Source organism: Peromyscus californicus, unplaced genomic scaffold, assembly GCF_007827085.1.
Source record: "Peromyscus californicus insignis strain IS unplaced genomic scaffold, ASM782708v3 Scaffold_4__1_contigs__length_199733344, whole genome shotgun sequence".
Taxonomy (NCBI): domain Eukaryota; kingdom Metazoa; phylum Chordata; class Mammalia; order Rodentia; family Cricetidae; genus Peromyscus; species Peromyscus californicus.
The window spans coordinates 96,674,870-96,692,695 of NW_026294562.1; the positions used below are offsets into that span (position 1 = coordinate 96,674,870).

The 17,826-nt window shown below is 38.7% G+C and overlaps 1 protein-coding gene across 1 annotated transcript; it reads left to right on the forward strand.

The window, feature by feature from the left end:
- Positions 1 to 3,620: 3,620 nt before the first annotated feature.
- Positions 3,621 to 4,571, forward strand: LOC128094751 (olfactory receptor 2AG1-like). Its single transcript, XM_052713266.1, has one exon. It carries the CDS (start codon positions 3,621 to 3,623, stop codon positions 4,569 to 4,571), a length of 951 nt encoding a protein of 316 aa, XP_052569226.1.
- Positions 4,572 to 17,826: the final 13,255 nt, after the last annotated feature.

Here is a 17,826-nt window from a genome sequence, read left to right on the forward strand (position 1 = left end):
AAAGGAAAGACCAGCAGTGGCAGTGACTACAGGGTCATATGATTTATGAAACTAATGACAGCTGCTGCAAGAAACACATCTATTCTCCTTAGCATTGTGAACCTCTTCAGCTCTGAAAAGAACCCCACAGCACTTGGTATTGTTTGGAATTTTTGCCTGCTGGTGTTGGAGGTAAGGTTCCTGTCTCTGATTCAGGCAATATATGGGGGTCAAAAGCCTTGAGAAATAGCATCAAATGCATATTTCTCTGTCATAGACTCTCTAGTTCCTCTGGCTTCAGAGCACAATTGTCCTTACATCTGTGGACACTTGAAGTCATTCTTCCACTCTGGCCACACCGAGTTGTGAGAATTCCTCAGGCTGGGTTCCTGATAAAACTCTCATTAATTTCCTTTGGTTCAGCTGAATTTTCCTGAACTCCTAGAGTCTGATGTGGACTCTGAATGAATAAGACCCCCAAACAGAGCCACCTAATGACATTTTAAAGTACCCTATATGCCTACTTGACACTAAAAATAACACAGAAAAGCTAATTGAAATCAATTTAAAAATTTGACAACACTGAGCATTGACACAGAGAAAGGCATGTGAACAAAAGTGTTCCCAAAATTGTAGCTTCATCTGCTTAATTTCCTTTGACCATTTCCGTGGAGGATGGTGGTTGTTTCTATCTGTTGTTTCTAAGCTATTTATCTAAGCTATGTTTATCCATGCTGAAGCTCTTGCTGTGAGGTCCCCATATTACTAAAGTGATCTACAGGAAAGGGCTCTCCCTCTTGCTGGCATAGTGTGCATGTCCTGCCCTTTGTTTCTAGAGAGCAGAGGGAAGGGACAGTGAACCAAAAAGAAGAGAAGCTGAGCCTTGATGGATAGGAAGTAGCAGGTAGATAGGATTTCGAGTACTGGTGACTACTTAATACCATCCTAGTTTTTGTTTCTCCTTTTTGAAACTTTATCTAGAGACTAGAACAGAAAACATAAGGAATGTTTCAGGTAATTATCTTCCTTACTTTATTTCTCTATTCATACATCTTCTATTGAATATATAAAAAGGTATTTCTCTGGAAATTATAGGCCAGTCTGGTTAACAAAGCCAGTTCTAGGCCAAGGCTACATAGTGAGATGCTGTCTCAAAAAATGGCATCTGAAATCTCACATGTAACAGAAACACTGTTCAGAATTGGCCTTGATTGTGCCATTTTGTTTATTATATATATAATTATTTATGTATGTTTTAATATATATGTATATATTACATCTTGACCATAGTTTCCCCTCCCTCCTTTCCTCCATGTTTCCCCCAACCCTTTCTGCACTCTCATCCATTCTTCCTCTTTTTCTACTAAGAAAAGAGCAGACATTCCTTGAATATCAACAAAACATGGCATATCAAGTTGCAGTAAGACTAAGCATCTTCCCTTGTACTAAGGCAGGACAAGGCAATCCAGTATGGGGAATAGTGTCCCAAAGGCCAGGAAAAGAGTCAGAGACAGCCCATGCTTCCACTGTTAGGAGTCATAAGAAGACCAAAACACATAACTATAACATATATGCAGAGGGCTTCGGTCAGTCCCATGCAGACTTCCTGGTTGTCAGTTGAGTCTCTGTGAGCCCCTTTGAGCCCTGGTTAGTTGATTCTATGGGTTTTCTTGTGGTGTCCTTGATCCCCCTGGCTCCTAAAATCCTTCCTACTTGTCTCTGCAGGATTTTCTGAGCTTTACCTAATGTTTGGTTATGCTGGCTATGGCTCTCTGCTTCTGTTTCCATCAGTTGATGGATGAAGCCTTTCTGCTGACAATTGGGTTGGGCACCAATCTAGAAGAGTCCTAATAATACAGGGTATGTAGCTTGAACTGGCCATCTCCTATAACCAGGCGAGACTTCCATAACCTTCGGCCTACGATCTATCCTGCCTACAAGGTGTATTGGTGCAAAGATGGTGCAAAAATTGTGGGAGTGGCCATCCAATGACTAGCCCAGCCTGGGACCCATACCACAAAAGTGAGCCCATACCCTGGAGGACCTGGACTCAAAGGCTTGATAGCCCAGAGACCTAGGATAGAACCAAACATGACTGACAAAAAGTCAATGTAATGATGCCTAATGATATTTTTTATATTTTAAATAGTTTCTTTTTATCATGTGCATGTGTCTGTGTCTACTGTGCATGTGTACATGTTTCCCTGGAGGTCAGAAGAAGGTGATGGACCTCCTGGAGCTGGAGTTACAGGAGGTCTGGAGCTGTTGGATGTGGTACTGGGACCTAATTCAGGTCTTCTTGGAAAAGCAACAATCATTCTCAATGTCCCCCCCTTTCTTCTTTTAATAGGCAAAGACACTCTTCCAGACAGTGTTTCTGAGGTAAGACCTGGGTAGTACCCTAGAATCAAGTACAGTGTCTGATGAGTTGAAGTTCATTTTACTTTGAATGAAAGGAAGTGGATCACATTGCCTCACAATGTCAGGTTTCTAGGACTGTATCATTTAGAAGACTTGATCTGACATAAACATCAAGAAAAACTGAGAGTACAGGAGTAATGCCATAGAAAAGGGAAAGAAGAGTACACGACACGTGTGGTGATGAATCTTCCTTTTGTCTTCTGGACTCTTTCCTACTATACAACTAAGGAAAATGGACATTAGTAAAAATTAGACACACACACACACACACACACACACACACACACACACACACACACACACACCCCTTATGTCATTTCTTTCTCAACTTCAAGCAGAAATGTCATATGAATTCAGAGTTTGGCAGGGTTTTCCTGCTTTGTACTAAGACTTCTGAGGACAGGAAACCTTTTGTAATGCTCAGATTGATGCACTGAATCCTAGGTAATGTTAGAACTTGGAGTCTTTCCAACAATATCTTTTTGGTAACTCACTCCATTTATCAAATAGCATAAACACAAAATCTCCCATTTCCTATTAATTATAATCTGTTTCTGTTTTTCCATTCCCTCCTTTCTAAATTGTATTTTTAATTGTATCATTGACTTCTAATCAGCAAATATCTTCTGTCATGATCTTACCATTTTATCTTTAAGATAAAATCACCTTTGATTTCTATCACTTAAGAATTCTATCCCACCTCTACCCCCTGCCCCAAACGAATAGTATACTCAATTAGTAGAAGCATTTGAAGAATGAAAGCTAATGGTCTAAGAACTCAGGACAATGGAATAAAATTTCAAAGATGCTTTATGATCAAACTTAAAAAATATGAACTATAATCACAAGTATACTTTGACCAGAAACACGATTTAAATCAATGTCTGTGTATTTGTGCATATGAAGATATACATGCCTAATTCTATTCACAGAGATATTTGTCTAAAAGTATTGTATTGATACATTAAAAATAAACTACCTGTAATTTTCAATTCTCAAAATTCTTTTTATCCATGTTATTGATACTATAGGAATGCCTAAATTGAATAATAACATTCTGTTATTCCGAAATCAGACAACTAACTTAGCTAGTGAAGGGAAAATACATTCCTACTGACCATTACACAATGACCTGCAACAATTCTAAAGTGGTTTGAACTCCCTTAGCAAGGTTTCCACTAAACCTATCTGTTTCTAGGCAACTAAAAAGATCACATATAATGGAGCCCTGGAATTCCACCTTGAGAAGTGACTTCATCTTGGTGGGGATTCTGGATGACAGTGGCTCTCCTGAACTGCTCTGTGCCATATTCACAGCCTTTTACATGTTGGCTTTGACCAGCAATGGACTGCTGCTTCTGGTCATCACCATGGATTCCCGTCTTCATGTGCCCATGTACTTCCTGCTCGGGCAGCTGTCCCTCATGGATCTCCTCTTCACTTCAGTTGTTACTCCCAAGGCTGTCATAGATTTTATGCTCAGGGATAACACCATTACCTTTGAGAGCTGTGCCCTTCAGATGTTCCTGGCACTGACCTTGGGTGGTGCAGAGGACCTTCTTTTGGCCTTCATGGCCTATGACAGGTATGTAGCCATTTGTCATCCTCTGAACTATATGATCTTCATGAGGCCAAGCATCTGCTGGCTCATGGTGGCCACATCATGGATCCTTGCATCCTTGATGGCTTTAGGATATACTACCTACACCATGCATTATCCCTTTTGCAAATCCCGGAAGATCAGACACTTGCTCTGTGAGATCCCTCCACTGCTGAAGCTGGCCTGTGCAGACATCTCCATGTATGAACTCATGGTTTATGTGATGGGTGTGACCTTCCTTATTCCCCCTCTTGCTGCCATCCTGGCTTCCTACACACTAATTCTTTTTACTGTGCTCCATATGCCCTCAAATGAGGGCAGGAAGAAAGCTCTTGTCACCTGCTCTTCTCATCTGACTGTGGTTGGAATGTTCTATGGGGCTGCCACATTCATGTATGTCCTGCCCAATTCCTTTCACAGCCCTAGACAAGACAATATAATCTCTGTGTTCTATACAATAGTCACCCCAGCTCTGAACCCCCTCATCTACAGTCTGAGGAATAAAGAGGTCACTGGGGCTTTAATAAGGGTCCTGGGCAGATACATCCTGCCAGCAAACCCCACCCTCTAGGAAGGGACCATGACTTGACTTTCAATATTTCTTCTCCAAACAATTGTATATCAAGTCCCTTCTAATGTTATGGCCTGACTGGAAGGATACACATGCTAAAGTTTCATTTTCTTCTATGCAACTATTATGAGTATAAACCTTGAGCTGAACTCACCTGGCACACACCACTGTGTTAAAAGCCCCATATCACAAAGGGACTTAGAAAATAAAATCTTTGAAAAGAGAGATCTTAGACTCACTCTATAGGTGGAACCATTCCAACACATTACCAAGAAGACATGGTCAGGATTCACTTTCCAGTTCAAACTCACACAGCACTGAGACATAACATTCATTTTTGACCTGAGAAATCTCTAGTAGCCCTTAGCACCACTTATTATTTTCATTATTAGTAGAGAGAACGATGCAATGAAGATAGTTTGTACTTCTTTGGAAGAATGAAGTTGGTGGGGAAAATGATGTGTGTGTGTGTGTGTGTGTGTGTGTGTGTGTGTGTGTGTGTGTGTGTGTGATTACATTTGCTTTCCTAAGTTGAGACAATGCTCACCTTGGTGGCAAAGGGGAAAACACCAATGTTGACATAGTAGAGGGTGTCAAGAAGTGGAGCTTTGCTTTTCATGAAATTATAATCAGAAAAAAATGAATGAAGTTAGAATAGAAAATATCTAGTGTTAAAAGAGTACAATAATATCAAGAGAAATCTGTTGTATACATTGTCTGCATTATTTTGAAAAAATGTATCCTTATAGATACAGATGTATTTAGAAACATCAAAACAGTCACAAGGAGGCTGTATTCCTAAAGTGGGTGTATGTTTTTGTCTGTGACCACAAGAAAACAATTAGAAAATGTCACTTATTCTATACCTTGAGTAGACATCAGGTTTTTTTTTACATAGTTTGTATGAGGAGATTTAAAGTAAAGATGAGAACTTTAATTCATATGGTTAGAAACTCCAAGGTATTTTGGCTCATGAAAACGTTGCAATTGTTGATGACAGTGCTTAGAAATTTCTTTTATTTTTACCAAGACCAGTTAATCTCTCAAGCTGAATGTCACAGAATAACTAAATTTAATTTGATGAAGTTCATTAAAAACAAAAAAGTAATTAATAAAAAATCAACTATATATTTTCTGTTTTGTAATGCACACACATTTTACTGAATTTAAATGTAAAAAATAATTAAACTGTGTTTGCCATATAAAGTTTGTTTAATCTTACTTATTATCATAATAGGATAATTTAGAATATTGATAAAGAGGAAGCCAGAGTCCCTGATTTTGCAATCTGATTCTCTTTATCTTGTGTGTATCTTCCAACTAGGAATTAAATATTTTTGTACCTCAGTTTGCTGATCTCTTGAAATGATGATTACCATAACCTGATAAGTTGGACCTTATGATGTTTCTAGCTAATAAACATCAACATTTAGACCACAGCCTTGTTAATTGAGCTCAAACCATGACAGATTTTATACAGTTAAAGAGCAGAATTGCCAAAATATTAAGTCATTTTACTGTATTTTTTAAGAAAGTGAATTATTATGATCACCATAGTACAGTAGAGTAGATAAATATAGCGATGATTTTCCTGGAAATCATCTTAGATTGTATGCTATTCATCCATTTTAAATTCCTTTTTCCTGTATCTCTTCTTAAAAAGTTCAATTGTCTTCAATATATAATTAATTTTCAATTAAAAATATCAGAACAGTTACAAAAACAAAGCAAGGCATCTTGGGAAACATGGGGGAAAATTAAACAGCAAAATTGAAATAAAAGGGAAAGTGGGGGGAAGAAGGGAAGAACTAGATAAGAATAAGAAAAAAGGGTGAGACAAATAAACCTCCCAAAATACAACTGAGTTTGTTTTGTGTTGGCCATCTACTGCTGAGCATGGAATCTTCCAATAAGTGTGATTTGTTTACCCAGTGAGACGCTGTTGGAGAAAACTGATTTTTTTCCTTTCGGAGTGGTTATCAACTGGAGACAGCTTCTAGGTAGAGATGGGGCTTGTATCTGTCTGCTCCTCCTCTCAGGACTGGGGCCCCATCTGGCTTAGACCTGTGCAGGCCATATGCATGTTGCCACAGTCTGTGAGTTCCTGTGTGTGCCAGTCCTGTTGTGTCTAGGAGGCCTTGTTTCCTTGATATCTTCCATTTCCGTGGCTCTTAAAATCTTTTTGCCCCCTCTTCTACAGAGTTCCCTGAGCACTAAGGGAAAGGATTTGATGAAAACATCCCATTTAGTACTGAGTGTTCCAAGATCTCTACACTTTGTCCTATTGTGGGTCTCTGTATTTGTTCCCATCCTTTGCAAGAGGAAGTTTCTCAGATGATGGCTGAGCAAGACACTTATCTATGAGTATAGCAGAATATCATTAGGAGTCATTTTATTGCAATATTCTTTTAACAGAACAGTAGTATTTGGTTTTCCACTAGGTCCATGACTTATCTAGTCTCGTGTTCTTGACCATTTGAGCAGTGTTGAGCATAGGTTCCAATGTTTTGTCTGAGAATTTTTTTAAACCCTACACATCTTTTGTTTATGTATGTATTAAATTATTTTTAGAAAGCCTGTACTTATATGCATTTTTAAGGAGTAACAAATGAACAGAACCGGTTCTATTTAGCAATATAAATGTATATACTAACAATATATGTGTATATACATATAGATATATGCATGCAATAACAATTAGTGAAAAAATGTCATGAATTTGAAGAAGAGAGGGGAGGGGTATATGGGAGAGTTTGGAAGAGGAAAGGGGAAGAAATAAATGTTGTAATGAAATTATAACTCAAAAATAGAAAACAAACAAACAATAAATACTCTGAAAACTATGCCTAAAACTTTAAAAAATAAGAGTTTTAATATTTTAAAGATAAGATAAAAAAGAATAAGACAAAAAGAAAGGAAGGAAGGGAGGGGGAATAAGAAGGGGAAACATATAGTGTTTACAGTAATTGTTTTTAAAGTACACCCTATCTGGAAATGAAATTACCATAAGTAATCACATCACAATGTATCAGAAAGCAAATCATGAGCCATATAAAGAAACAAATAAAACAAATCAAATGGGAAGCCACATGTTAGCAAATGGAAATGTTTCCTTTATTTTTCCAATGTTTCACCACATTTCTTTTTTTTAAAAAATTTTTATTTTTATTTTGCAATACAATTCAGTTCTACATATCAGCCACGGATTCCCTTGTTCTCCCCCCTCCGGCTCCCCTCACCTTCCCCCCACTCCACCCCCCTATTCCCACCTCCTCCAGGGCAAAGCCTCCCCCACGGACTGAGATCAACCTGGTAGACTCAGTCCAGGTAGGTCCAGTCCCCTCCTCCCAGGCTGAGCCAAGTGACCCTGCATAGGCCCCAGGCTTCAAACAGCCAACTCATGCAATGAGCACAGGACCCGTGAGGTTTGCAGACAAATGGATGGATCTAGAAAAAATCATCCTGAGTGAGGTAACCCAGACTCAGAAAGACAAACATGGTATGTACTCACTCATAGGAGGATACTAGATGTGGAACAAGGATGAATGGACTGCTACTCACATCACCAGGGAGGCTACCTGGAAAACAGGACCCCAAGAAAGACACGGGGATCGTCCAATGACAGAGAAATGGAAGAGATCTACATGAACAGCCTGGACATGAATGGGGGTAATGAAGAGCGAGGGTCGAGGGAAAGAGAGCTTGGGGGAGCGGGAGATCCCAGCTGGATCAACAACAGAGAGGGAGAACAAGGAATAGGAGACCATGGTAAATGAAGACCACATGAGAATAGGAAGAAGCAAAGTGCTAGAGAGGCCCACAGAAATCCACAAAGATACCCCCACAACAGACTGCTGGCAATGATCGAGATACAGCCCGAACTGACCTACTCTGATGATGGGATGGCCAAACACCCTAACTGTCGTGCTAGAAACCCCATCCAACTACTGAGGGATCTGGATGCAGAGATCCATGGCTAGGCCCCAGGTGGATCTCTGGGAGTCCAATTAGTGAGAATGAGGAGGGTTTATATGAGTGAGAATTGTTGAGACCAAGGTTGGATAAAGCACAGACAAATAGCTAAACAAATGGAAACACATGAACTATGAACCAATGGCTGAGGGGTCACCAACTGGATCAGGCCCTCTGAATGGGTGAGACAGTTGATTGGCTTGATCTGTTTGGGAGTCACCACATTTCTTTGAAATATGTTTTCGTATCCCAGGTATATTTATGGATGCTTTTGACATTACACTGAACATCTTCCTGGTTTGTGGGGTTGTATTTTGATCATGGACAATTTTAGAAATGTAAAAGAGAACACATTTAAGTGGTTAAAATGTGAAATAATGGTTTTGTTTGCAATGGTTAGGGTCAAACCTTGGGCCTTGTTTGTATTAGGCAAGAGCCATGCCATTGAGCTGTATCAACCTAGCCCAAATCGTAGATTGTAAGAGTATGTAAATAATTTGGAAACTAGTGAAATATAAATCAGAAAGGTCTATATTGAAAAGTACTTTAATTCAGCGTAGAAAAATGAGTCCTTATGTAAAAAGAATTCAAAGACATTATGGGAATAGACAAGAAAATGAAGATAATGTAGATTCTAGGAGACTCTCATACCTCTGTAGATGTTTGAACTTTATCCTGTAGACTACAGTTTATACAACATGAATGTAATGGTTCCTGAATTGCTTATTGAAATAAGTTCCTAAAACAGTGAAAAACGCTGCTGTTGACCATTGGAATTACTCTTTAAAATAAATCCTACATGTTTCTTAACACAATAAAAGCATGTTTTGTGGGTAACAGAATAACTTTGACATGTATACTTATCTGTTCACATCCGAATCCCTCTTAGATTGTCAGCTAATGCAATAAAAACATTCATTGCATTACTTTGTTTTATCTTTGTCATAGTGGCTGTGCTTTAAACTACAAGGAGCTGCCTACTTAGGCCATAGCCTGGGGATATTCTGTTCCCTCAGACAATGGCTCTGTTGCTGCTGCTAAAGACAGTTTTAACTAAATCTCTATCATTCTAATACCATCCAAGATTCAAGGGCTAGGGTGAAAACCTGGGAACTCAGAGAGAGTAGCAACTGGCTAAATTTCTCTCTTTTCTGGCTTCCCCATAAGCCTCCCTCCTTCCACATAGCCCCAACTAAAAAACACACTGTAAACTACTTCCTGTCAACTAGTTGGTAACCCTGCCTGAGCCCAGGTTAATTTTATTTAATTAATGCAAATACAACACATCTTTATATAGTTAAACAAATGCAGCATAAACAAATGTAACACGAATTATCCTCAAGTTAAATTTGTTTTATCTCCACACAACATACTCGCTCTGATATAGCAATGAGCAAACATTTTCTGTTAAGGCCTAGATAATAAATATCTAAAGCTTTGAGGATCATGGATCCTCAATCTCCAATCATGGATCAGCTCTTCTGTGACAGCAGCGAAGCAGTCATGCATGGCATGCAGAACCAGAGGTGTGGCAAAAAAAAAAAAAAATATGTACCAACCTGGAAGACTGTCTCTGACCTCAGTGTCATTGTTTCTGAACCCATCTCCACTACTGAAACCAATAAATCTTTAATTTTAGTAGTTTGAAAGGTAAGCTATTTTTTTGCATATAGAAATCCCAGGTGAGAGATGGAATTGGTAGGAATGTGGATCCAAACTTATAGAAGTCTGATCTTTGGAGACTTCAAGAATAGCTGCCTCGGCATTGAAGCAGTGGCACTCTGACAGTTCTTCACCACTGTATTTACTATCTTAAGAGCAGCACAAATCACATGCTCACATTCCATTAGTGAAACAATCATGGTGTTCTATAGACTGCAAAGCAAGGCTCAGGGACAAAAGGAATGGGTACCAGAGTGAAGGATAAAGGAGGATTTAATTTAATCAGACATTGAAACATATATGGAGTTGATTTTAGGGGATTTGTACTTGTGAGTTAGTACAGTTAGTCAGTTAGTACAGCTGTATATTCAAAATAGTCAGCTATTTCTTCCAATGTTGGGGTTACTCATTTCTTCCTCATTAATTTCAAATCATCTTTCACTATAGGGATATTTACAGAGCTACTGAGTGGGTTGTGTGTATTTAGGAATATATATATATACATATATATATATATGTATATATATAATGTTTGTGTGTGTATGTATGTATGTATGTATCTGTATATATGTAACAATAATTAATGAAAAAAGAGGTCATGAATTTTAAAAAGAGTAAGGAGGGGTATGTGGGACAGTTTTTAAAAGTTTTTAATTTAATTTTAATTTAAAATTTAATGCATGCTTATTGTGTTTAGGTAAACAATTTGTCCCTTAATGTTAAGAGTATTTAGCAGTTGGGCCCCAATCCCCAATCCCAGCAGACTTCCTCCACTGAGGCACAGGCCACACCAACCAAAAACAGATGAAAGACCTACCTGACAGAGGAACTGAACCCTTCCTGGATTCTGCCCCTGGTGACCCTTCCCCAAGCCTGTACAGCCCCAGCAAGTCCCTACCCCTGCTTCTGGGCCCTCCCCACAACCCCAGAAAACTTCCACCGAGCATGCCCAGGCCACACAATTCAAAATGGGTGAGTGACCTGTTCTGCTGTTGTAGGACAGCTGGGCTCTGATGGTGACACAGCAGAACTGTACCCCTTCCTGGATTCTGGCCCCCATGACTCTTTCCCAAGCCAAGACCATCCCAGCTCATCTCTGCTGCTGCTGTGCCCCTACTCCCAATCCCAACAGATGTCTGCCACTGAGGCACAGGCCACAGCAGCCACAATCACCCTCATCTGTGGAAAAGCAGCCCTTCCTCAGAACTCCAGAAGACTTCATAGGCCCCCATACAATTCACACCAGTTGGAAGAACATCTCCAGCAGCTCTATCAGAGGCCAGGCTAGTCTCAGTAACCCAGAGGAAGACTTAGGTTTTACTGGAGGCCAGACCAGACAATGAGACCCAAGATCACAAAAACCCAAAGGAGACACCCTACTTTACCTGAAGACTCACCAGTCACCAGAACCTTTGGCCACTTAGGCCAGAAGACCAGAGAGGAAATAGAATCCAAGGAACAGAACACTCATCTAACAAAGACAAACAGGATTAAACCCCCAGGCTTATAATCATCCCAAATTCAAATGCCTAAACACCAGTGTAAGAACACAATCAATATCAGAAAGGGCAATGTGTCACCATCAGAGCCCAGCTGTCCTACAACAGCAAGAGCTGAACAATCCAACACAATTGAAGCACAAGAAAATGACCTTAAAATAACTTTATAAAGATTATAGAGGTCCTTAAAGAGGAAATGAAAAAATCCCTTAAAGAAATAGAGGAAAAGACAATCCCCCCCAAAAAAACTGGAGCAAATTAATACATATAAATAAATAAAATTGTTCAAGACCTGAAAGTGGAAACAGAATCAATAAAGAAAACACAAACTGAAGGAATTCTGGAAATGTAAAACCTGAGTAAGTGAACAGGAACTACAGATGCAAGCATCACCAAAAGAATAGAAGATGGAAGAGAGAATCTTAGACATGGAAGATGTGATACAGAAAAACAGAATCACTGGTTAAAAAAAGTTAAATCTAAAATATTCTTAATACAGAACATCCAGGAAATCTGGGACATTATGACAAGACCAAACTTAAGAATAATAGGAATAGAAGGAGAAGAATTCCTGTTCAAAGGTCCAGAAAATATATTCAACAAAAGCCTAGAATAAAAATTTCCCAACTTATGCAATGAGCACAAGATCTGGTCCCACTGCCTGGATGCCTCCCAAACAGATCAAGCCAATCAACTGTCTCACCCATTCGGAGGACCTGATCCAGTGTGGACCCCTCAGCCATTGGTTCATAGTTCATGTGTTTCCATTCATTTGGCTATTTGTCCCTGTGCTTTATCCAACCTTGGTCTCAACAATTCTCGCTCATATAAACCCTCCTCATTCTCGTTGATTGGACTCCCAGAGATCCACCCAGGGCCTAGTCATGGATCTCTGCATCCAGATCCCTCAGTAGTTGGATGAGGTTTCTAGCACAACAATTAGGGTGTTTGGCCATCCCATCACCAGAGTAGGTCAGTTCGGGCTGTCTCTCGACCATTGCCGGCAGTCTGTTGTGTGGGTATTTTTGTGGATTTCTGTGGGCCTCTCTAGCACTTTGCTTCTTCCTGTTCTCATGTGGTCTTCATTTACCATGGTCTCCTATTCCTTGTTCTCCCTCTCTGTTGTTGTTCCAGCTGGGATCTCCCGCTCCCCCAAGCTCTCTTTCCCTCGACCCTCGCCTTTCATTACCCTCACTCATGTCCAGGCTGTTCATGTAGATCTCATTCCATTTCTCTGTCATTGGGCGATCCCTGTGTCTTTCTTGGGGTCCTGTTTTCCGGGTAGCCTCCCTGGTGATGTGAGTAGCAGACAATTCATCCTTGTTTCATGTCTAGTATCCTGCCAGATCTTGTGCTCATTGCATGAGTTGGCTGTTTGAAACCTGGGGCCTATGCAGGATTGTTTGGCTTGGCCTGGGAGGAGGGGACTAGACCTACCTGGACTGAGTCTACCAGGTTGACCTCAGTCTGTGGGGAAGGCTTTGCCCTGGAGGAGATGGGAATGGGGGGGGGCGTTGGGGGGAAGGTGAGGGGGACGGGAGGGGGGAGAACAAGGAAATCCATGACCGATATGTAGAACTGAATTGTATTGCAAAATAAATTAAAATAAATTAAAAAAAAAAAAAAAAATTTCCCAACTTAAAGATGTACTTATAAAGGTACAAGAAGTTTACAGAACATCTAATAGACTGGACCAAAAAAAATTCCCATTGCCATATAATAATCAAAACACTAAATATACACAATAAAGAAACAATATTCAGAGCTACAAAGGAAAAAGTCTAAGTGACATATAAATACAGACCTATCAGAATTACACCCAAATTCTCAATGGAAACTCTAAAAAAGTCTGAAAATCCTGGACAGATTTCTTACAGATTCTAAGAGACCATGGATGCTATCCCAGACTACTATATCCAGCATAATTTTCAATCACCATTGATGGAGAAAACAAGATATTTCATGACAAAGTCAAATCTAATCAGTATCTATCCACAAATTCAGCCCTACAGAAGGTACTAGAAGGAAAACTCCAACCCAAGGAATAGCGATGCCCATGAAAACACAGGCAATAGATAATTCCACACCAGCAAAGCCCAAAGAAGGGAAACACACACACACACACACACACACACACACACACACACACACACTACCAGCAGCAGCAGCAGCAACAACAACAACAACAGCAGCAGCAACAAGAAAAACCCAGGAATTAACAATCACTGGTCATTAATATCTCTCAATAATAGTGGATTCAATTCACCAAAAAAAAAAAAGACACAGGTTAACAGAATGGATAGGAATATAAGATCCATCTTTCTGCTGCATACAAGAAAAACACTTTAACATCAAAGACAGAATTTACCTCATAGTAAAGTTTTGGAAAGAGTTTCCAATCAAACAGACCAAAGAAGCAAGCTGGTGTAGCTATCCTAATATGTAACAAAACCGACTTCTAACCAAAATCAATCAAAAGAAATGAAGAAAGACACTCAATATTCATCACAGGACAAATCCGCCAAGATGATGTCTCAATTTGGAACATCTATGTCCTAAATATAAGGGCACTCACATTTGTAAAAGAAACATTACTAAAACTTAAATAAAACATCAAACACCACACATTAATAGTGGGAGAATTGAACACCCTATCCTCACCAATGGATTGGTTATTCAGAAAGACATTAAACAGAGAAATAACAGAACTAAGAGATGTTATGACTCAAACAGACCTAACAAATAGCTATAGAACATCTCACCCATACACCAAAGAATATTCATTCTCAGCACCTCAGGGAATGTCTCCCAAATTGAACACATACTTAGTCACAAAGTAAGTCTTAACAGATTAAAAAAAGTTGGAATAACTCTCTATATCTTAACAGATCACCTTAGATAAAAGTTGGAGTTCAATAATTACACAAACTACAAAAAGCCTATAAACTCATGGAAACTAAGCAAGTCTCAATTTAATTACCACTGGATCAAGAAAAAAATAAATTAAAGACTCCCTAGAATTAAAAAAAAATGAATGCACAACATATCCAAACTTATGGGACACTATGAAAGCAGTGGTAAGAGGTAAGTTCATAGTACTGACTACCTTCATAAAGAATTTGGAGAAATCTCATTCTTGAAACTTAATAGCACACCTGAAATCTCTAGAGCAAAAAGAAGCAAACACACAAAGAGGAGTAGATGGCAGGAAATAATCAAACTGGGGGCTGAATCAATAAAACAGAAACAAAGAGAACAATACAAAGAATCAATGAAACAAAGAGTTGGTTTTTTGAGAAAATCAACAAGATAGACAAAGCCTTATTCAAATTAAGTAAACAGCAGAAAGAATATCCCAACTAACAAAATCAGAAATGAAAAAGTGATATAACAACAGACACTGAGGAAATCCAGAGAATCATTAGATCATACTTCAAAAACCTGTACTCCACAAAATTGGAAAAATCTAAAAGAAATGGACACATTCTTTAATAGGTACCACATACCAAAATTAAACCAAGAACAGATAAACAATTTAAACAGACGTATAACCCTTAAAGAAATAGAAGAAGTCATTAAAAGTGTCCCAACCAAAAAAATCCCAAGGGCAGGTGGTTTCAGCATAGAACTCTACTAGACTTTCAAAGAAGAGCTAATGCCAGTACTTCAAAGATTATTCCACAGAAGGAGCATTGCTAAATTCTTTTTATGAGGCCACAGTTACCCTAACACCCAAGCTGCAGAAAGACTCAACAAAAAAAGAGAATTACAAGCCAATTTCCCTCATGAACATTAATGCAAAAATACTTAATAAAATACTTGCAAACTGAATCCAAAAACACATAAAAAAATCATTCACGATCAAGTAGGCTTCATCCCAGAGATTCAGGGATGGTTCAACATACAAAAATATGTCAATGTAATCCACCATACAACAAATTGAAAGAAAAAACCCACAATATCTTCTCATTAGATGCTGAAAAAGCCTTTAACAAAATCCAATACTCCTTCATGATAAGTCTTGGAGATATCAGGGATACAAAAAACATACCTAAATATAATAAAAATAATACACAGCAATTCTATAGCTAACAACACATTAAATGGAGAGAAACTCAAAGCAATTCCACCAAAATCAAGAAGAAGACAAGGCTGTTCTCTCTCTCCATACCTATTTAATATAGTACTTGAAGTTCTAGCAATAAAAGGAAATCAAGGGGATACAAATTATAAAAGAAGAAGTCAATTATTGCTATTTGTAGATGATATGACAGTATACATATGGGACCTCCAAAATTCTACTAGTGAACCTCTACATCTGATAAACACCTTTAGCAAAGAGGTTGGATACAAGATTAACTTAAAAAAAATCACTATCCCACTTATATACAAAAGATAAATGGGCTGAGAAAGAAATCAGGGAAATAACACCCTTTACAATAGCCACAAACAATATAAAATATCTTGGGGTAACTCTAACCAAGCACGTGAAAGACCTCCATGTCAAGAACTTCAAGTCTTTGAAGAAAGAAACTGGAGAAGATATCAGAATGTGAGATCTCCCATGCTCATGGATTGGTAGAATTAATGGTAAAAATGGCCATCTTACTAAAAGCAATCTACAGATTCATTGTAATCCTCATCAAAATTCAACATAATTCTTTACAGACCTTGAAAGAACAATACTCAACTTTACACAGAAAAACAAAAAGCTCAGGATAGCTAAAACAGTCATGTACAATAAAAGAACTGCCAGAGGTATCACCATGCCTGAACTCAAGTTCTAATAAAGACCTATAGTAATGAAAACAGCATGATATTGGCATCAGAGGATCAATGAAATTGAATCAAAGACCCAGATATAAATCTACACACCTGTGGACACTTGATTTTTGGCAAAGAAGCCAAAATTATACAATGGAAAAAAGAAAGCATCTTCAACAATGGTGCTGGCATAACTGGATGTCAGCATGCTGAAGAATGCAAATAGATCCATATCTATCACTTTGCACAAAACTCAAGTCCAGGCGCATCAAAGACCTCAACATAAATCAAGATACACTGAACCTCATAAAAGAGAAAGTGGGGAATAGCCTTGAATGCATTGGCACAAGAGACAACTTCAAGAATAAACACCAGTAACATAGACACGAAGACAGACAATTAGTAAATGGGAGCTCACAAAACTGAAAAGCTTCTGTAAGTCAAAAGACACTGTCATTAGGATAGCCTACATAATGGGAAAAGATTGTCACCAACCCCACATCTGACAGAAGGATGATTTTCAAAATATATGAAGAACTCAAGAAACTAGACATAAAAAAAATCAAACAAATAATCCAGTTAAAAATGGAGTATAGATCTAAACAGAGATTCTCAACAGTGGAATCTCAAGTGGCTGAAAAGCACTTAAAGAAATGTTCAACATCTTTAACCATCAGGGAATGTAAATCAAAATAACTCTGAGATGCCATCTTACACCTGTCAGAATGGCTAAAATCAAAAACACTAATGACAGCTTATGCTGGAGAAGATGTGGAGCAAGGGGAACACTCCTCCATCGCTGGTGGGAGTGCAAACTTGTACAGCCACTTTGGAAATCAATATGGCAGTTTCATAGAAAAATTGGGAATAAATCTATCTCTAGACCCAGGAATACCACTCTTGGGCATATAGAGAAGGATGCCCAATCATACCAGAAGGACACTTGCTTAAATATGTTCATAGCATCTTTATTTGTAATAGTTAGAACCTGGAAACAATCTAGATGCTCAGCCACTGAAGAATGAATAAAGAAAATATGGTATCTTTACGCAATGGAGTATTACTCAGCTGTTAAAAACAATGACATCGGGAAATTTGAAGGCAAATGGATGGAACTAGAAAAAAGTATCATCCTAAATGAGGTAACCCATACCCAGAAAGAAAAACATGGTATATACTCACTCCTGAATGGATATTAACTGTAAGGTAAATGATAACCATGCTAAAATCAACAGACCCAGAGAGGCTAGGTAACAAGGAGGGCCCAAGGGAAATGCATGGATCTTCCTGAGAAAGGGAAATAGAAGAGATCTCCTAGGTGGACTGGGGGTGGGTGAGTATGGGAGCTTTAGGGATTG